The 21,747-nt window shown below is 46.0% G+C and overlaps 1 protein-coding gene across 1 annotated transcript in view; it reads right to left on the bottom strand.

Moving 5' to 3' along the window:
• Positions 1–19,679, bottom strand: part of LOC123028507 (opsin-5-like) — a 35,244-nt gene extending 15,565 nt beyond the window's left edge. Inside the window, exons 1-3 of the mRNA XM_044440381.1 lie at positions 19,592–19,679; positions 9,114–9,276; positions 7,087–7,214 (exon numbers count right to left, since the gene is read on the bottom strand). Of these exons, the coding sequence (XP_044296316.1) occupies positions 7,087–7,214; positions 9,114–9,276; positions 19,592–19,679 (379 nt within the window). The remainder of the gene's footprint in view (positions 1–7,086; positions 7,215–9,113; positions 9,277–19,591) is intronic.
• Positions 19,680–21,747: the final 2,068 nt, after the last annotated feature.

Below are 21,747 nucleotides of genomic sequence, written 5' to 3'. Positions count from 1 at the left end.
GGAAGGGAAGGGAAGGGAAGGGAAGGGAAGGGACAGTTCCAATCTGCACGTGCTATTATATGTGTAGAGCTGGAAATGCGGGTATTATAAGCAGTGAAATAGGAATATAGTGCATCTCACCACAGAGGTCAGGGCTGCTCCGGGAACCCATGTGCCTCCCCAGTCTGCTCTCTGGGTGGTGATGTTGGGCAACTTCAAGGCTCCCCCATACAATAGTCCTTTATCTTTAAACTGGGCTTCAGATAAAGGATATCTTCCAATAAGGACTGTCTTCTGACAGTTTTTCAAATAGAGGACCATTCTCTGTAAAGTGGGACACCTGGCTACTGTACATGCCCCCCACCCTCCAATTCTATTTAGAGATACTGCACCTACTAGAATGGCAGGTGGATCATATTGTAGTATTTGAGAAGGGGCAGCACCTTTCACTGCATTGAGGGCAGCAGATTAGTTTATGGGACGCAGGACAGGCTGTGAAGGTCACACAGCTCCATTCTTTGAAATGTCAGGCTTGATCCCTGAACCACAGCAGCTTAGGGAGCACAGGAAATCCTTAGTTTAGGGACAGACTTAGGGAGTACAGAACAGGTCATGCAGCACTATATTCTGACACCTAGTTCCTGTGCCCTGCCTGTCAGCAGGTCAGGGAGCACAGGATAGGCCCAGCTTAGTTTAGGGAGCATAGGATAGGCTTTGCTTAGGTAGCACAGAATGGGCTTAGTTCACTGGCAGGCTTAGCTTAGGAAGTAGAGGCTAGGTTTCACAGCGCACACAGCACTCTCTTCAGACATGTCCTTTCAGCTTCCTGTCCCTCAGAAAGTGACCCCTGAGGCAGCTGCCTTACTCTGATGAGTGGTAAGGACACCCTGAAGGAGAAGGAGGAGGAGGAGGAGAGAATGCAAGCTGCTTTGGCCACTGCCAGGCAAGGGGAGGTGGAAGCACAGCTGCCTTGTGCTTCTCCTCTTTGCTCCGAGCTGAATGCCTAAAGCAGGGGTGTACCTGCACTGTCAGGACGCCTGACTCTGAAAATCTTGTGAATGTTTTGATGAAGTGCATTTTGTTTTTATGCCACTTTTATCTATGTTTATATATGCTTCTAAGTTATCAACATGAAGGAGGAAGTGGAGTGAGTTTACAGTTTATGGTTATATACTTTATACTGATATAGTTACAGTTTATAGTCCATGGAAAGTCAAGTCCATATATCCCATAAATCCATATAATTCACATAGTCCATATCTTCCACATAAACTACATGGATTATACTTTATAGCTCATGTTTAGCTATATAGTTTATGGGGGCAATTTAAGAGTTTATAGTTTATATGTCTGTTTACATATGTTTTATATTCAAATATCTATATGAATGTTGCTTGCAATTTTCACAAGAACATGCTCTGTCTGGGTAGTGCTGCGTGCAGTAGATCAGGGTTCCAGATATTTGGGGGGCCCCAGTCTGGCCCTCTGAACTACCCCAAAAGGCCATGACATTTCTCCTGGCTTCAGCCCCTTTCCCCAACCATCAATTGTTTGGTGATGTTCTAGTCTGGTGCAGTTTTTCCCCAGAAGGTGCCCCCTGATTACTTTCCAGAAGGAATTTGGGCCTTACCAGATTTACCAGATTTCAGTACTGAAATTGAAATTACCAGATTCCAATACAGATTTCAATACTGAAAGTCCTCATAAGCCCTCTAAGCTTTTCTATCAGAAAGTTGACTCCATAAGAACCAGCATGTTTCTGAACTTGCATTTTTAAAAATCTCTTGTGGACTAGACTTTTTTCTTCTTGCCTTGCCGTTGTAGAATATTGCTTCTGGATCTTCTGAGGTTCCAACCATCCTGGGCACTGCTTGCACAGGAGGCCGCTCAGCAACCCCTCTCCTGCAGGACGAGTCTGGCTGGGGAGGCCTGGGATCCCTTGGCTGGCCCTGCCTCCACTGCTCACCCCTGGCCGGGGGCTACCTGTCCTTCAATAGGAGGGTGATAGAGGAATCCACTCCTTATCTCCGATATGTCATCGCCAGAACAAGAGGACTCCCCGCGTGCCACTCCCCTCCCAATGAAGGACAGGCTTTGCCTTCTTGACATCATTCAGTTCATGGAGGGCCGGGCTGTGGGTCACCTCACCTTCCACCTGATTTTAGTTGCCCACCTACGATGCAGGACTAAGAGGTAGCGCAGGGCTGCAGGAGCCACTGTGTTTAGCCTGCATTTAGTCTTCCTGTGAATAATCAATTGGAGTCCAGGTGCCAGTAGTGGACAGTTCCTAGCTGGTGGTAGATGGGACTGGAGACAAAAGTTTTCTGCATTTCTTCTACCTGCCTCTCTCTGCTTCCTTGCCCAGGGGGCTCTCTTGTGAAGGACAGATCACCCCATGGATGCTCTGAACTGATTGCTGGCAGAAGCATTCTGAAATTAGGGAGGTCTGTGAAGTCCACAATGTAATCACAGCAGTCTAGATTTCTCAAAGTCCACCCTGTGGAATTCACAGCAGACTGGCTTTCTCAGGTCACAGAGAATTCATGGGGTTAGCAGACTGATTTTTTAATGTTACATATTTTGGTAAAAATTTAGCCACAGAAAAATATTAAAAAGTAAAAATAGGGATCAAAGCATGCAGTTCTCTCCATCAGGTAAAGCATGAAAATGGAGGCATCTGCAGATTTTGGCCAATTCGTGCATTTTTGTGTGTACAACATTGCATATATATGCATGAACATATCTGCACAAATTCTGAACCCACAGATAGGCAGGCAACACAGTCACCCAAACAGCCACAGATCACTGGCAGAGCATTTCTTGCTTTATTTGCCCATCCCTATTTGCAATCAACTGAAGTCGACATGAAATTCAGTTGAGAGCCATCAGTAGCCCACTGGGGTTTTGACTTGTGCAAATAAAAAAATGAGGAAAGGCATAGGGGAGGGATGAGGACACAGGTTTGCATGAGCTCAGTTGTGTGTATGCATGCAAAGTCAGAAATGATTACTATCATTTAACAGAAACATATCTCCCCACAGTGGGGAAGGCTGTGACCAGGTGACCTGCTCAGCCTGCTGTTCAGGTGTTGACTGTCAATATGCAATGGCAAGATTCTGGCTTTCCAGTCAAACAGTTCTTTGTCTTTAAACTAGATGTGATCTGGGCAGCCCTTCAAACCAAGAGCCAACTAGGCAGAGAGAGGCAGTAGATGCTGAGGAACAGGGAGCAGACGGCTCTGGTGCACTCAGGTGCAGTGGGAGATGCTGTTGGGTCACCCGTGTGGAAGTGACAGTCAGCTGCTAGTTCAGTTGGCTTCTGTGCATGGAGAGGGCAGGTGCCCTTTAGTCCTTGGCCTCAGGCGGTAAAATGTTTAGGCTGGCCCTGGCGCTGATCAGCCTTCAAATAGAAGACTGTCCTCTGCAAAATAGAGCACATGATCACCCTATTTGCCATCCCTGAGCTGGAAGGTATTACATTCCACTTGCTGAGCAAGAGCAACTTAGCCACCCAAGTGGAACAGCAGGCCCACCTTTGGTTTGGAAGCTCCGTGCTCCTCAGCTAGGCCACCGCAGCGTCCATTTGCTTGCTGATTCTCCTGAATTCTGTGCCTCCTGCATCTTCTGTGGTCTGCCTGGTTTTCCATGGGGAGGGACATTAGAGTAGTCGCTGGACACCTTCACATGATGAAGGCATATTATCCCTTCAACTGAAATTCACTGTTCAGAACATGCAGCCCCTTCAGATCTGTCCAATGTTTCCCTTCCAGGTGCAATGTATCCAAAATGCATTGCTGTATGTTACGGATGATGAACAAGCAGTAGATGATATTTAGTGCACAAATGGATGCAGTAACCCGGAAGTCACATTCTTAGGATGGAGGCTATGCATTCTTGCTCAGCACAGAAGAAATTTATTGGACAACATGGCTGGTGGAGCTGGTCCCCAGCTCAAGTCAGTTTCCTTTATTTCTATTATATTTCTGTACCAATCTGCTTGGGCCAAAGAAGATACATGGCACTTTTTTGCATGCCTAAATAGGAAGATATGAGTAAGCCTGGCAGAGAGAGAGAAAGATTACAACTGCACTTGGAACATGCTCCGCTTCATGGCTGCAGTGCCTACCTAAGATTTGTCTTCCAGAAAACAGGCAGCCAGTGCAAATCAAACAATCGGACTAGATCATATGTGAAATCTATGATTTCATTTCATGTATATATGTGTGTATTTTCAAAAAGCAGCTGTGGAGATGCCTGGGAGTATGATACATAAGGCAGAGCTTTTAAAAGGAATCCTTACACTTCATGTCATGGTGAAGAGAAAAAAACCCAACCCTCTCCCAAATTGCTAAAGACAGAAAGAGAAATTTTCCCCAGTGGTCACTTCTTGGGCGGGGGGTGGAGGGGGGAAGGTATGAAGGGTTTTTTGTTGAAGCTGCAGAGTGGAGAAAGAGTTGCACTGCGCTCACCCTGAAAAACAGACAGACAAAGGAAATGCAATTGTGCCTTTCATGCATCCTCTACTTAGTTATCCCCGCTGTGTTTGCTTCTCTAATTGTTTAAATTTGCCCCTGGCAAAGAAACAGCAAGTCGAGTGTCTGATAACAGCAGTTTTGGCAGTGCAGCAGGAGTGTATTTGCATAGCTGAGCCTGGTGCGCCAACAGCACCCATTCCTGGAGTCTGATCTCGCCAGAGGCACAGGCTTTAGCTGCACCTGTCCTGACGCACAGCTTGGCTTCCTGTGATGCGTGTCCTGGAACAGGCTTTCCAAGGGCCTGCCTAGGAAGAGTGGGAACATCAGCTGGTCCAGGGCCAGCCGCAGGAAGCACACGACTCCCTTGTAAACAACAGCATCCTTGCCTGCTCCATGTTTCAGAGCAGAATGCACAGTGCTGGTTATGACCTATAAAGCCCTGTCTGCCTTGGGACCAGGTTACCTGAAAGGCTGCCTTCTCCCAAGGGAGCCTGTCCAGGTTTTGTGATCCCAAGTGGGGGCCCTTTTGCTGGGGCTTGGCGGCACAAGAGAATGGCTTCTTGGTGGCTGAGCCCAGCCTTTGGAACGCCATGGCATGGGAAGCTTGGCTGGCTCCCTCTTGCAAATGCAATTTATCCAAGCAGGCCTGTAGCATGAAGCCGGTCTGTTGCTGGAACAGGTTGCACTGGTGTGGCTGCTGGTTTTATTTTGTTTAGGGCTGTGTTTGTTAATTAATTAATTAATTATGTATAAAAGCCATCCGTTAGCATAATATTCTCTGGGTGGCCATTACAATAAAATGCGTTTTTAATTGTGCTTTTAATCCATTTATTTTAAAGATTGATTTTAACTAAATTTATGCGACTCTTGGTTTTATTATTGTTTGTTGGCTTGACTGTCATTTTTGGAGCGGAAAAGTGGGCTATCAGTTAAATCAAACCAATTAATTTAGTCTTTTCAGAAGGTCTCCTTCATCACGTGTTCTTTCTGCACATCCCTGTGCAGGAAGGGTTGGAGCTGTGCCCACTGGCACCTTCTCTGATGTCACATGCCCAGTTGTCTACACCTCTCCTTAGGCGCTATTAGAACATAAGAGCCCTGTTGGACCAGGCGAGTCCAGCATTCTGTTCAGCTGGACAGGAATCCCATCAGCAAGATGCACCAGCCCCCTCCCGCCCATGCTTCCCAGCAGGAATATGTAGATAGACACAGTTTCTCTTGATACTGCTGAGTGGTCAGACCGAGTAGCCACTGATACATCTCTTCTCTGTGAATCTAGCCAATCTCCTTTTAAGGCCATCCAAATGGATGATCATCATTCCATCTGGTGGAAGTGAATTCCACAGTTTAACTATACACTGTGTAAAAAAGGACTTCCTTTTATCTGTCCTGAATCTCCCACCAATCCTCTTCATGGGATGATCCCAGATTCTAGGATTATGAGAGAGGGAGAAACATGCTACCGTCAGTAACAGCTTAAAGCCACACTAGGCTGCTTTCTTTTATATTTTTGGCCTTCCCACCAACAGGAATGTGGCATCCAAGAGCCCTTCTGAAATGGAATTCAGGCTGAAAGAGTCTCCCTGTCCTCTTCTGCCTGGCATTGGCAATTGTTGGGCCAGGCAGAATCCCTCAGAGGCCTCATGTAGAGATCCACATATTCGTGGCCATAGGTTGTAACTCGAGTCCCTGGAATCCAGTCTTCTTCTGTTTGTTGGCTTTTTCTCATGCTCGGCCCTAGCTTAGAAAATGAGCAGAACCAAGAGGAATCCACGAACACTTGCAAAACTCCAGCTGTGCAATAGGCAACCTTCTTCCCCTGCTTGTGCAACACAAACACATACTGCAAGTCACATGCATGGAAGAGGGCTACCACTTGCACAAGGTTCACAAGGTCTTGCTTCCTGGCATGTGCCCACACCAACCATTCAGTGTGCTCACCAGCAAGTCCAAGTCATAACCACAAGAAAGTAAGCCAGAGTCCAGAGTGCTGAGTCCGGGGAATCTGATGAATTCCCAGCTTCCATCCCTGATGTGTACTGAACTGCATGACCCTTAGGAGAGGGTTCTTTAAACACAGCTTCTGTGATTCGGCCATCAAAATGTTCATTTGTGTGAACAATTTTGTTCTTTCTCTTTCATCATAACAAGCATTTATGTCCTTCCTTAGTGATGTGGTGGAAGGTTGCAAATGGTTTGAGTGCTAGAAAGAGACAAACATAATAATAATAAAATAATAATAAAATACCCCAATGACTGGTGACAGGGAAAAATAAGTTGACTGCCCCGCAATCATATATCTCAGAGACTTATAGGTTGGACATAAAATAGCAGACAGCTGATGATTAATCTACATATGCAAATAAAAAGGGAAAATGGGTAGCTGTTGCATTATTTTTTGAGCTAATTACTGCAATTTGAAACATTTGATGAATAGGCTCCCTAATGGAAATCCCTCCTAAGAGAGACGTTGCTTAGAGATTTGTGACTTTCCTAACCCTGTGAAACTGTTGCCAGACCCCCAAGGCAGGATGGGGCATGTAGGATGCAGAGGATGAGGGACGGGGGAGAGGATATAGGGCCTGCTGTTTAGCAAGAGGAAGAGAAAGTGGGTGGGCTGCCTCAGCACCTACCATACGCCGGATAACAGACCTTCATGCAGCACACTGTGCTCAGAGCTGTCAGGCTGGTGAGGCTACACAGGCCAAAGAGAACTCCACAAAAGGCATAGAAGGTGCACATGGCCTGGTTGAAGAGCCACCTGGAAAGGAGAGAGAACTAGGGGAAATAAACGACCTCATCAAAAGCGCTGTGCCCCAGGCATCCCAGCCAGCAAGTGATGTTTTAGCATCCTTGGTCCAAGTAGTGGTTCGCCCACGGGCCAGTGAAATGTACGTCCTCCATAAGAGATCCGTTCTGTGAAGTTGTAATTCTGCAACCTGGTTAAATTGATTTTCAATGTATGGGTGTTGATGCTTCTCACACGCTGGTATTCAACATGTGAAATAGCTGGTATCCTGCTAAGCAAATGATACTGAGTTTGCTGAAAGCGATTCTAGTACAATGAAAGACTAGGGCGCAGGGCGAGTGGGTGGCCACTGTGAGGAGGACACGCCTGGCTTGCAGGGGTCTTTCCTCAGTGACACTTTCTGTCTGGGATGGCCTTGAAGACTGTCTGTGGCCCCTTGCACAGGTGGTTTCCTAGGCCATCCCCCCACCGAGGCTTTGCCCTGAGGAAGGTGCCCGTGGAGTGGGACACTGAGACCGAAGGAGGTGGCAGAGGATGATGAAGCAGGAGTCTTGCGTGAGTGTGGATATCCACTAGCACTGCCCCGTAACTACTAGCAGAACGCCAGCATTGGGTACTACCAAACCTAATATCAACTCCCCAAACTAATAAATGTTCAACATACTTACAATTATCCAACACAGAGGAAAGAATAAGCATGCTGCCCATATTATGCAAATTAAACAGATGTGCATAGAATCCATTCCTGTTTGCATTCCTTATGCTGCTTCTGCCAGTTATGGGAGGAGCATGGGTTTTGCAGTGCACCCCTCCTCCCCTCCCACTCTCTGTAATGTACCCAGCTCTGGCTTTGAAAATTCCATATGGAAAATTTCTTTCCAGCCACTCTACCCCAAAGGACGATGGATGTTGGCTTTCTGAGGCAAGAAAGCTGGGATTGTCAGGGTGCCGAATTCAGCAGCTGATGGAGCAGCTGTTCTGCACGGGGGCAGATTTGCACTACCCTGTTGGAGCATTCCGGCCAGAAAGCAAACTCAAGCTGCTCTTGGCCACCTGTTTGTGGCAAGCGCAGAAAAGAACATTCCTGGCATTCCAGTAATGCTGGAATCTGAGCTGGATCTTCCCTTCAAGACAGTTGGTTCAATGATCCCAGTGACCCCTAATAATCTCAGAAATTACTAGATCCAGGAATGAAAAGAACTCAGTTGTGAACTGAGTGGCCCCAGGATACAGCACCGAGACAGGGTCAAGCTGTGTGTGACACAGAAACTCAAGGAGGGCTCAGTTGAGGGCTCTCCTTGAACAGACAAGTAACATGGGGTGGGTACCAACTTTTGTCTCTGTGCGAAGTGGTGGGTGGGGCAAAGCATCTCAGCACATGTTAGTCCTATGAGAAGCACTTCAGACTGTTAGAATAGGGGAAAAACTTGCACCAAAGCTGGGAAACCACAGGATGATTGGTGGTTGCAGGGAAGGGTCACGACCAATTAGGGAACCCTAGAAGGGTAGTCTGAGGCCTCAGGTAGGCTGGATGTGATCTCTGAGCTGCCAGTCCTGCATTCCTGCCCTACACCACAGCCACAATACAAATCGCCCCACCCCAGAAAGCTGTTGCTAGCTGTTCTGACCTTCCTAAGAACTTGTGGCCTTAAATCTCCCCTCTACATGGTTAGTGGTAGGTTTGGAAGAGGGATAACCAATCATGGAGAAGTGCTAGCCTCCCCATTCTCTGCCCTGCAGCACTGATTCAATTTGCCCCTGCTGCCATCATTGCTTTTAAAGAACAAAGTTAGGAGCTAGTTTGACCCTGATGTGACCATATTGCTAAACCTAAGTGAAAAAAGGAGGTGACCAGTGCCTGGATGGGAGGGAACCACTTGAAAAGAAGAATGGAATCCAAATAAAAGCTACCTGTGTGCAAAGAAGGATGGGGTGGCCAGTGGGAAAAGAATCAAAGTCATGCCCACATCACTGATGGCGAGATTTACAATGAAGAATTCAGCTGGTTTCAGGATGGCTCTCTTCCGATAGGCTACCAGAAGGAGGAGAGAGTTGCCACAGAGAGACACAACACCTAAGGGAAAGCAGAGGAAGATCCTATATTGAAATATATGGGCATTCGGTGAGTGACTTCAGAAAGACCTGGACAAAGGGTATGCGATCTTCCAAAACATTTATGGGTAGCAGGATAGCTATAGATACATACATTGATCTGGTGGCAATCCATAACATCCATTATCATCACCACCACCACCACCACCATCATAGTCATCGTCATCAACATCGCTATGATCCTTCTCCTGTTTCTTTTCTGTCATTTGCAAAAATATTCCTTGCACAGAGAGATGCTATTCTTTACAGTGTGAACTTTACAATCAGCAAAGAAACCTGCTTCCTAGAATGGCTCCCATAAAATTTCCCAATCCTTCTGAGTAATACTATTTTAACTCAGGATTCAGTGTTGGTGATTCCTTTCCTTATTTCAGCCAGGAATTAAAACAAAACAAAACCACTTTCAAAGTGCACATGGCTTTCAAACATTAAATAACTGTTGAATGTTAATCTAGTAGTGTTTTCTGTTAATGTTTGCAACGTTTATTCTGAGCAGAATAATATGCTTTCTGATATGATTCTGAGTGATTCTGGATTGTAGAATAAGATTTTTGTGCTAGCAAGATGGGAGATGCAGGCATTTGCAAGTGAAATTCATCCTACCAATTTGAAATTGGCCATGTCCAAACTAATTTTTACCCAGCATCTTTTCTCAAACAGATCTGTTTTATACAATAATAGATTGTGTGCACAAAATAGGAGAAGGAACATGGTGAAGATTATGCAAAATCCAACTGAAGCTTCAGGGACAAGCTGTTCTTTGTTTGAACATAGTTGAGACAACAATGGTAATTAAAATTTAATGCCCAGGATTTTCCTTTTCTATTAAGTCATGCTAATTTGATTTTAAAAGAGTTTTCCTTTGTAACCACAAAGGAGGTCCCAATTACTCCAAGGGCAGGTTATGGACAATTGGAATGACTTCCAGATAGATTAGCTTGCAAATTAAATATTATGATAACAGTAACATGCCAGAGAAGTAGAGTGGCTCCTTTCACAATGTTATCCTCCACCAAATCCTCAGCAACGTTGGCTCATGCTCAAAGGACTGGCATCGGAGACCAGAGTGCAACCCAGTTCTGGTGAGAGAACTGGATCGACTTCTCATTTCCATTCCCACTCATGATTTCTAATGCAAAAAATGGTCTTATTCCCTTACTTCTATTTTTTAAAACCAGATCCATCGAGTATCTGACTTTATAGCCTATGTATTAGCAGTGCATACAGATTGCTGAGTCAGGTCTTCCCAGGCACTGTGACCTGAACAATCATCCTGGATGTGCTGCAAATGGATTCAGAAAGCTTGTTTTGATGGGAGACTGTGCTGCACCCTTCGCGGGCCAGTGCCCCTCAGCCACTTCGGGCAACCGCTCCCAACACCCCAACCCGCGTGGCCAACGGTCAAGGATGACTGACTGGAATGCTGGAGTCAGCTGCTGGACAGGCTGCCAGGAAGGGGCTGAGGAACAGAGAGAGCACACCTTGGGTACAGGATCCCTTTCCCGGGAACTGCTGTGGTGAAAGATCTGCAGAAGCTCCTCTTTGCAACTAATGATGCTTCACTCAGATACGGATAACCAAAGTCAGTGCTACGAAAAGGCCACCTCTGCTTTGTTTTCCAAAGGAAACCAGCCTCATAGAGAGTGGCCTTAGGAACTGCCCACCACGGGAAGAACGGAGGTGCACAAAGCCCAGCAATGGTGGGAATACTGACATGACGGCTGTTGTACACCTGGAAAACTTTATGAAGGTTTTAGAGTAGTACTTCTTGTTTGAGTCTCCTTTGTTTCTCTTGTATATTCCATGGGACAACCTTCCCATGCTTGGTGCCCTCCAAATCCATTAGAGTACGGTTCCCATCATCTCCAGTCAATGTGGTCATTAGTTATCTGCATGGGAATGATGGGAGATGTGGTCAAATACATCTGGAGAGTATCAGGTAGGGAGAGGGCACTTAGGAATTCATTACACTTAGGGCAGCCCACTGAGCTCCCACCCTACAAAAGACATAGACAGGCAGTTTCAGCCCTCTGTACCTTTTGGTCCTATGCACGAGGAGGAGAGGCTGAAGCTGTACCAGAATACAAGAAATTCCAGTGGTGCCTCCATTTCTCCCCATGAGCAGGACAAAAAGACATAGAAGGTTGAAACTGAAGTCTCGTTTGCAGTTTTGGAGCTCCAACAAACCCCCAAAGGACAGTACTGGTGATAAGAGTGGCAGGAGGATGCTTCAAGGCCAGAGTCCCAGCTTTGACCTCGAAACACATTCTGAATTCAGGGTTGGGACACCAACCTATCTTGTGGCTATCTAGACAGCATTTTGCAGCTACAGGATCTACTGCACCTTAGCAGTAGACAAGTATTACCGAGAAACGCTACCTGACATGACAGAGAGTGGCCATCGGAAGGCATTGGCTTCTTCCGAACAGCCTTAAGAAAGAATGCATTACCCATCAGGGTAATTGTTTGATTATGCTGTGTTGTTTTAGACACTGTTCTCAAATGGACAAACGATACAGACTTCCCTTCTGCATGGCCACTGAAATGCATTGGAATGGGTTGCAGTTCCGAACGCAGTGGCGCATGTGCCTCTGAATGGCTACTGAAAATATATTGGGATGGGATACAATCAGATCTACAAGTCAGACCTACAAATCTCTCAGCAATTAACATGTCTGCCTTTGAAGGATTATGGAAATGCACTGGAGTGGACTGGGATCCAGCACTCAGTGCCCTACAAGCTTCACAATATAGCCTTTTTAAGATGTCTGTCAAAGGGATCAGCTACTAAAATGCATTAATTACAAACTGCCTGCAGTTGAGACCCATCATGCAAGCAGGCAAATCTAAATAGCTTTGCTTATATTAATCAACATGCTTGTCACACAATTAATGGGCTGCAGTTTAGCAGCCCAGCCCACAAGAGGTGAGAACACTCAGCAGAATTCAGCACGGAATCTGTGACATCAAACTGCTGTACCATTAGTGTCTTTGCAGGACAAGGTTAGCTGTTCTTCTTTCCCTGTAACTTGGAGCAGACAGAGTATAATATCAGCCTTCTGCTACAAAGATTCCCTGGAGGAAGCCTGCCTTTTGTTAAGATTGACTTCAGCATAAGCTGTCACCAAAAAAGCATGGATTGGCACTGCAAAGATTATTGCCAGTCTGGATAAGAGCACCTGGAAGATTGCTAGGGGCTGGATTGGTGGTCAAGGACAAAACAATCATTTAGATCTGCAGTGTTCGAAGGTGGGTAGAGCAGGGTGAGCGCAAGCTAATGGCAATGACATTTCAAGCAACTTCCTTCTCCATCCCAGAAACTCTCTCACACACATATATATGCCAACTTGCATAACTGATGCTGAGTTAATTCTTGGCCACAGAGCAATAGCTATTTAGAGCATCACTGTGTGGCACCTTTGGAAGGGATTCTGAAACTGCATTTCGCTCATTCCTGGGATCCTCCAGCATAACTGCTTGGAGGTCTTGGTACAACACTGATTTCACCCCCACAATAAATCCCTTGGCAGTGCACATCAAAGGTGAGTGTGGGAGAGAGAAACAGAGATAGATCCACACACCAGTCTTGGGACTCACTCCATGCCCTTCAGATGCAGTACTAAGAATGTAAGGAGAGCTTTGCCGAATCAGACCTTAGGCCAGTGGTGGCGAACCTATGGCACACGTGCCACAGCGGACACGCTGAGCCTTCTCTGTCGGCATGCAGGCCAGGTCACCCCAGCAGCAGAGCATCGGATAACAGCGCACACAGGGGCCATGTGCATGCTCGGAAAAGAGTAGTGGTGCCAGGCGATGATGTCACAAGCTGCAACTCATTAGCTGTGACTCGTCCAAGCTTTAGCATGGCCAGTCAGTGCACTGCCAAGGATATATATATATTTGCTTGGACTGGCTGTGAGGTTTTTTTTTCTGAACTGAAACCTCAGTTTTCAGGTTTTATTGTAGTGTTGGCACTTTGCGAGAAATAAGTGGGTTTTGGGTTGCAGTTTGGGCAGTTGTTCTCCAAAAGGTTCACCATCACTAGATTAGGGTTAGAAAACCGAGGTGTCCTGGTATGATTTTAGTGGTTGGAATGTGTTCCGAATGGGCAGAATTGTTGAGCTGTGCAGAAAAAGCTACTCAAGGGAGGCCTTTTCAAATTTGTGCTATTTTCAATAGAACTTTACCCCTATATTAGGGTTAGAGGTGTGCACCAGGTTAGGGTTAGGCTAGTGGTGGCGAACCTATGACACGTGTACCACAGCAGGCATGCAGAGCCCTCTCTGTCGGCATGCAAGCCAAGTCACCCCAGCATTGCCCCAGCAGCTGAGCATTGCATAACAGCACACATAGGGGCCCTGTGCATGCTCGGAAAGGAGTAGCGGTGCCAGGCGTTGATGTCACAATCCACAACTCATTAGCCACGACTCATCCGAACTTTCGCATGGCCAGTCAGTGCACTGCCAAGGAGATAGATAGATAGATAGATAGATAGATAGATAGATAGATATTTGCTTGGACTGGCTGTGAGGTGTTTTTTTTTTCTAAACTAAAACCTCAGTTTTCAGGTTTTATTGTAGTGTTGGCACTTTGCGAGAAATAAGTAGGTTTTGGGCTGCCGTTTGGGCACTTGGTCTCCAAAAGGTTCGCCATCACTGCCTTAGGCCCTTCTAGTCCAGAGTTCTGTTCACACAGCTGCCAGCCAGAGGCCTGCAGAAAACTCACAGGCAGGATAGCAATGCTAGAGAACCCTCCAACTTAGGGTTCCCTGTAGCTGCTATAAAGAGATACATTTTTCTGACACTGGCATCAGTATACAGCCATCATGACCAGCAGCTGTTGATAGCCTTGGATTCCATGAATCTTTCCTCCCTCTTGACACTGGGAGGACAGATGAAAGGAAGCATTTCTTTGCATGGCAAAGGAAAGGGAAGCACTTTGCTAAACGATAGAATTCACTTCCACAAGGTGGAGTGATGGCCATCAAGCTGGATGGTTCTGAAAGGGTTTTGGACACATTCATGAAGGAGGAGGCTATCCATGGCTCCTAGTCTTGATGGCTACATGCTGCCCTCAGCAGTAACTGCAGCAAGACTTGTGGACCATGGGCAGCACTTCTGACCCACTTGTTAGCTGGAGCTTTGGCCTGAACCAGCGTGACTCTCCTTATGTTCTTAATCTGCCTAACCCCCCAAGCGATCCAGGTTGCCAGCTCGGTAAAGCACGGGAGTGGCCATGTTATAGGCATGCCTTCTGCACAGTGATACAGAGGGGCGGGGCATGCGTCAAGCAAATGAGCGCGTTTTCTAGTACCAAGGTTGGTGAGCTACGGGATAATAAGGAAGAGACAGGTTGGATCAACAGGGCGAGGCATCTCCTTGTGGTGGGAGGAACATGGGTGCATGTCACAATCTTACAGGTGGATGCAGGAAGTAGCATCAACAGGGCTGGTACTAGCTACCGAAAAGATCTGGGGTTAGGGCCCACAGATCTTGTCAGAAAAGAAAAAAAATGCAAAGTTGCATATGCTAATTTGTATGGGTTGTGAAGTTTCTCTGGGTACAAGCGTGCATTGAAAGTGCCCTATCTTGTAAGGGCACACATAAAAAGGGATGTATGAACAAGGAAGAGAAAGGCATTTGATTCCAAGAGTGGGGGAAAATACCTCAGGCAGAAAGAGCAGCAGCAGGATGTGTAGCAAATGCTGGTGAAAAGTGCGCTGTGTCACAGAAATGCAGGTGCAGCCAAGATCAGGACACTTGCTTGTTTCTTTCTGAGAGGAAGCAATTGCTAGTCTTATGGAGTGTGGGCAAGAACTGGGCTGGTGGAATAGACCGTCCAGCCATTGCAAATAGGGCTCCAGTGCCACTTGGAATTCCTCTCTGTGTCCGGGAAATCCAGAATAGATTATACCAAATAGCACGAAAGCAAAAATGGCCAAGTGCATTATGCAAAATAAATGGCTGTGCAGATTTGTCCACTTTGCATAAGTTATGCAGTTTGCAGAGTGTGTGTGTGTGTGTGTGTGTGTGTGTGTGTGTGTTCCTTTTCTGTGAGAAGTACATGCAATGTGAGAAGCTTTGTTTTTCAAACAAATAATGCTTGTGAAGTATCAGTGCATGAGTCTGACGACATTTATGAGGAAATTTTACTCCTGCCTCTGCAGTGTGAACCATCATCATCACCTTGAACAATACGCTCAATTCATCTTGCGGCCACCTTATCGAATGTCTCCAGCATCCCATTTTGTGGCATCCTGCTTTTGGTATTGGCGCTGGGGATGTGGAACCTGATTGACTGCATCTCGAGGTGTGGAGTGCTTGCCTGATCAGACACCCAGGTTGATCCCTTCATCTCGCAAGTTATTTTTGCCAGGGGACCATCAATCCCTTTTCTCTCTGACAGCAGTGATCCCTTTCTCAGTGCATCATTAAGCATCTCCAGGAAGGAGACAGGACTGACACTGATTAATTTCCCTTGTTGCCTCTGGAAGTCTGAAACAGACAAGTCCCCAGGAAGGCAGATGGCTGGGATTGTGTGCATCAAGTCTCTGGTTTCATGTGATGCCGAGTGGCTGCAGTGGATTTGCCCAGGGCTTGGATCAAGGGGAAGCATGGCCAGGCAGCTAACACACCCCACATTCCAGCAGGGGCTCACCGGTAAGAGATCCCTGTAGCTGCTCCTCCTCTTCACCATTGCAAGCCGTTCGTTCATTTGCCTCCTGACAAAGCACAGGCCATGGTGGTGGTGAAAAGGAAGAGCGGGAGATGCTACAGCCGACTTGCTCACCGTCGCTCTGCCTGTCAAGATGGATGCGGGAGCAATGATGAAGAGGATGGAGGGAGGAGGAGCAACAGCAACTGGTGGCACTCAGGGTGAAAAGGGAGACTGACTGAGGGATGAGGCCACTGAGGGTGTCTTCTCCAACGGCCTTCAGAAACATTGAGGGGGCTTGGGTTTACTTACTATTTACGAGTAATTGGGAAAGCTTGTGAACTGGGAAAACTTGGCTTTATGAGTGGTTTTCAGAAGGAAAAAGGTATAAGGAACAGTTTGTCTGCAACCTGGTAAAGTCCTTCCTGGACTGTGCCACTTTGGGTAGGAAGCTTGCATGGCTGAACGCTGCTCTACAAAGTAAGGCTCCTGGCACACAGAAAAGGAGCAACGGGCCTGCCCACCCTAACGCTGGGCTGAGAAACTGGGGAGCAGGGAGAGAGTTTCACCACGCTTCTTCATGGAGAGGGGCTCATGTATAGGACTCAACACTGGCAGGTGTCGTCGCACAGCTATTTTCTCCTTCTAAAGGTTGTTGGGGGTTTGCGCTGCCCGTCCACGCAGCAACAGCAGGAACTGTGTTGGCAGGCTGGCCTTCATTTTGCCTGCACTGTAATGCAGGTGTGAGGGAAGCAGCATTATTTCCAGCTCCCGGGAGGCGATGGAGCTGGTGGTGTGCCTAAGTCTGTCTTCTTGAGAGTTTCTTTCCCTCATGGAAAGGGCTTCCACTGTTCTGCCTCATTCTCAGGGTGTTTAACTATAGTGATAGTGAGTGTAAGGCAACTGACGATGCCGTGTGAGTGTGCGTTTTCTTTCAACTATGCATCTCTCCATTGCTCTGCAGCTTTCCCGGCTGTCTATACTTCTTGATCTGAAAAAGCCCCATGGGAGGATCTGAAGTGTGGGGAGTTATGGAGGGTGCGGACTATTGCAGAGAAGATGGTACAATGGAAATCAGGCTGGTTGCACACATTCCTCTAAGGGAAGTGCAAGAAACCCAAACCTCCAACCATGAGGCTTCCTCTGACATTCTCTGCACTGTTAGATTAGTGTTTGAAAGCAAGTTGTTTTCTATAGGATTGAATGAGACTCATCAAAAATGTGAGAGAAAGTTTCAGCTTAGCTCTGAGAAGAAAATGCTATGGAAAAGGTTAGACTGAATGCTTCCCAAGGCCACAATAGTGGACTACAAATTTGTACAAATCGCATAACTCCCAGCTAGCATGACTGTTGGGGCTGCCTTTGAGGACTATGCTGAAACTAAAACTGGTGTGCCAGTGTGGTATGGTGGTTAAAGTGTTGGACTGGGGTCCTGGGAGTGGTGAGTTCTAGTCCCCGTCCATCCATGAAACTCACCAGATGTCTTTGGGATTGTCACTTACTGTCAACCTAATCTACTTCACAGGATTATTGTTGGGCTGGGTAGCTGGGTCTGGGTCAAAAATGATCTTTCATAATGGCTCAGTCTTCTCCCAAAAGAGGGTCTATGGCCTTCTCAATCAAGAGAAGTACAAGCTGAAGGAGCAAGATTGTAGCTCAAGGTTGATAGTTAAATGGTCAAGGATTATCTAATTGGGTTGAATGAGTTCAAATCTCCATCCTAGGGTCATAAAGGAGCTGACAGAAGAAGTGGCAATACCTCCCTGTTATCTTTGAGAACTCATGGAAGACGGGGAAGTGCCAGATGACTTGAGAAGGGCAAATGTTGTCCCTGTCGTCAAGAAAGGAAAGGAAGCACCTGGGAACTACAGACCAGTCAGTCTGACATCAATCCCTAGAAATCTGGAGCAGATTATAAAGTAGTCGATCTCCAAACATCTTAAAAACAACGCAGTGATTAATAGAAACCAACATGGATTTCTCAGCAACAAATACTGCCAGACCAAGCTGATTTCATTTTCTGATTGAGTAACCTCCCTGATAGACTGTTGGGATGCTGTGGGCATAATCTGTCTTGACTTTAGCAAAGACTTTGATGAAGTGGCCCATGATATCCTGTTTAGCACACTAGCTAAAAGTGGGCTGGATGGAACAACAATCAGGTGGATCTACAGTTGGCTACAGGATCAGACTCAGCGTGCTCATCAATGACTGCGTCCCAAACTTGGGAAAGGTAACAACCACAGGCTTTAGTCCTGCACCCAGTGCTCTTCAACGTTTTCTTTAATGACTTGGATGAAGAAGCGCAGGGAGCAATGATCAAATCTGCAGTTGACACAAAACTGGGTGGGACAGCTATTACCCTGGAAGAAAGAAAGAAGATCCAAGATGGTAGGTTGGAGTGCTGGGCTGAAAACAACAGAATGTTGTTGTTTCAGTAGGGAGAAAACCCAAGTTCTGCACCTCGGAAAAAGAAACCAAATGCATCGTTACAAGATGGGAATACTTGGCTCAACTGTACTGCAAGTGAGAAGGATCTTGGAATTGTTGTAGATCCCAAGCTGAATAGGAGTCAACAATGTGATGTGGCTGCACAAAGGGCAAATGCTCTTTTAGGCTGGATTAATAAAAGTATCACTTCCCATGATACTAGTTTCTCTTTCCTCAGCACTGGTTAGGCTTCATCTGGAGTACTGTGTCCAGTTCTGGGCACCGCAGTTTAAGAATGATGAAGACAGCTGGAAAGGGTGCAAAGGAGGGCAGCAAGAATGATTGGGGGACTGGAAACAAAAACCTATGAGGGGAGATGGAAAGAACTGGGCATGTTTAGCCTCAGGAAGAGAAGATCGAGGGGAGATATGGTAGCACTCTTCAAGTACTTGAAAGGTTGCCATAAAAAGGAAGGACAGAATCTCTTCTGGATCATCCCAGAGTACAGAATATGGAATAATGGACTCAAGTTACAAGGAGGCAGGTTCCAGCTGAACATCAAAAAGAACTTCCTACTGTTAGAGCAGCATGACAATGGAACCAATGACCTAGGGAGGTCTGGGGCTCTCCCATCCTAGAGGCATTCAAGAGGCAGCTGAACAGCCATCTGAGAGGGATGGTTTAACTTGGAATCCTGCACTGAACAGGGGACTGGACCCATTGGCCCTCTGGCCCCTTCCAACCCTATTGTTCTATGATTATTGTGGGTTTTAAGTTCCTGGACTGAACTGCCTGATGCTGCTTAGAGAACTGACTGTGGGGAAAATGTTTCCCAACTGTGGCAGGTCTTGCACCTGCCTGCAAAACCTGTGTGCTGACCACCTAACCCATCAGTATGATTAGAAAGCAGGATATAAATATTTAAAATAAACAAGAATGAATCAAATGGCAGGACTGCAATTCCCAGGTGATTTCAAAATTTGGATCCTATGTCAGGCAGCATTTCCCTGACACAAGAGGTTCTGCAATCTTGTGACTCTGCAGTGGAGCCAAATAGCAAACTGCTTTCAAGCAAATAAAAATAGCGCTTGTTCAAGCAAACTCCAAGGTCTGCAGAACATCGTATGCGAGATCTGTGGGGAGGTTGCTCTTTCCCATTATTTCTTGCAAAACTGTTTCCCATTCCCCGTTACCGAAGAGTGAGTAGAGGGTTCCAAAAATCAGGTCTTCTCCTTCAGATAAGGTTGACAGGAACGCTGAGGAATTGGAGGCATTTTCCATCTGGGAAAAAATAAAGACACAACAAAACAGAACAGGAAGCAAGTCAGGATAAATTGTGGTTAGTCACAGAGCATTTAGTAAGCCTCTCCCCTTGAGAATGGAGTTGTTGCTGGAAAAGATGGCATGATTTTGGCCAGGCGCCTTTTTTGCAGCCTGAAGCTAAAGCCAAGTCAACTACTGGAGCTGTGAGCTCATTGCTGTGGAGAAAGGAGCTGATAGCTCATATAGATAGTGGCACTTAGAACCAGGTTGGGCAGTGGGTTGATAATAGTCTGCCAAACTCTTGGTAATCCCACTTGATTACAGTCTTGTGCATTTAATTACAGATTATGCCAATTAGCTGCAGGCTTATACTTTATTTTTCTTTAAAAAAAGGTGTTGTCTTAGGTACTTTACAGCCAGGGAAGATCATTTAGCAGACCTCAGCTTGGGATTGCTCCATCCCCAAGGCTACTTGCAATGAGCTCTACCAGCTTAATCCAAACAGGAAAAGCCACGGGCAACATTTTCAATTTCAGTCAGATTCCAGTGTGTATAAGGACCAGATTAAAAGATGTATCAAAGCAATTTGGCAAACAATGTCATGCAAAACGGTAAGAGATGCCTTACCAGAAGTCCAACATTCTGTTCCTATGCTGAGCAACTGCTGAGGATTTATTAAAAAAAAACACCCTAAAAGCTGGGCTATAAATATATTAAATAATAATATTAGCAGTCATCAGATGTCTATGGAAAGCACACAAGACCATAACAGCACCTTCCCAGTTGGGCTCCCCAGTTACTGGTTCTGAGAAGGAAACTATCTCTAATGGGGGAGCTCATCCATAATCATTGGACAAGCAGCAATCAATAGCCTTGTCTTCTCTAAATTGCCCAATCATCTTTTACTGGAACCCAGGTTGGTGGCCCTCATTACACCCTGAGGTAGAAAATTCCATAGTTTAACTATGTGCTGTGTGAGGAAGCATTTCCATTCATCTGTCCTAAAGACCTCACCATTCAACTTACCTGCGCAACACTTTCTTCACAGCATGCATAATTTTATATGCTTCAGTCATTCCCCTGCTTAATCTCCTTTCATCGAAGCTAAAAAGTCACTAAAGTTGCATCACAAGGATGCTGCTCCAACCGTTTCACCCTTTATTTTACCGCATCTACCCCAGCTCCACACCACCCTGTGTAGGTAAGCCTATTTTGGCCACACCATTGATTTGTACGACAATATTAGCAGTTCTTTTTTGATCCTTTCCTCCCGAAAGTGTGAATTTGGTGAGTCCACATTGAAATCAAACCCAAATGAACCTTTGAATCAATTCCCAGTTTCAACCAGCTGTCTAAAAGCCTGCTATAAAGACCAGTAAGGATGCTTCAGCTATTGAAAGGTATGGACATGTAATACCTAAAAACGGATAAAATAATGAAATGAAATGAAAAGAGGGTAGCCAAGAAATGAGGATAAAACTATTCCAAATTAAGCCATTCAACAAACTGGAAGAGGAAGGAAAAGTGATTACTGCATTCTAGCCCCAGTGTGTAGGTTTTCCTGAGACATCTGGCTGACCACTGTTGCAAAGAGGATGCAGAAGTAGATGAGCTTCCATCCTTCTTTCGTTCTTAAGCCCAACTGAGCACAGTTGGAGGCCCTTCTGGGTAAACATGCCTGAAGCTTTAATTGTATGGGGAAAAGCCAGCTTCCCCAGTAGAACTTTGGTTTTGTACAACAAGATAGTTCTTGGCTCAATAAGTTTCACAGCTGTGTGGAAGAAGCACATAATGACTGTTTTACTGTAAAAGGTAATCTGAGGCTCCAGAGAACCAGCAGGAACTATTTTGCTTCCTCCAGCACTGAGCAAACAGGTTACTTGAAAGGCTTTGTGCCGGTTTCCTTTCATTAAGCTGAAAATGTGAACAAATATTTTGTTGGCATGCTAGAACTGGGTCTAAAGAAGCTTTGCTCCATGTCCAAATCCAACAAGACAGCAAAGTTAATCTTTGGATTGCACCCACACACATCCTCTGACATTACGAAACAATGCAATTTTTTTAAAGGACAGTATCCTTAAGTGAA

The sequence above is a fragment of the Varanus komodoensis genome, unplaced genomic scaffold (genome assembly GCF_004798865.1).
Source record: "Varanus komodoensis strain SLA01 unplaced genomic scaffold, ASM479886v1 scaffold37, whole genome shotgun sequence".
In the NCBI taxonomy this organism is placed as follows: Eukaryota; Metazoa; Chordata; class Lepidosauria; order Squamata; family Varanidae; genus Varanus; species Varanus komodoensis.
The sequence above is the reverse complement of the archived record's forward strand: the minus strand, read 5'-3'. Positions and strand labels throughout refer to the sequence as shown.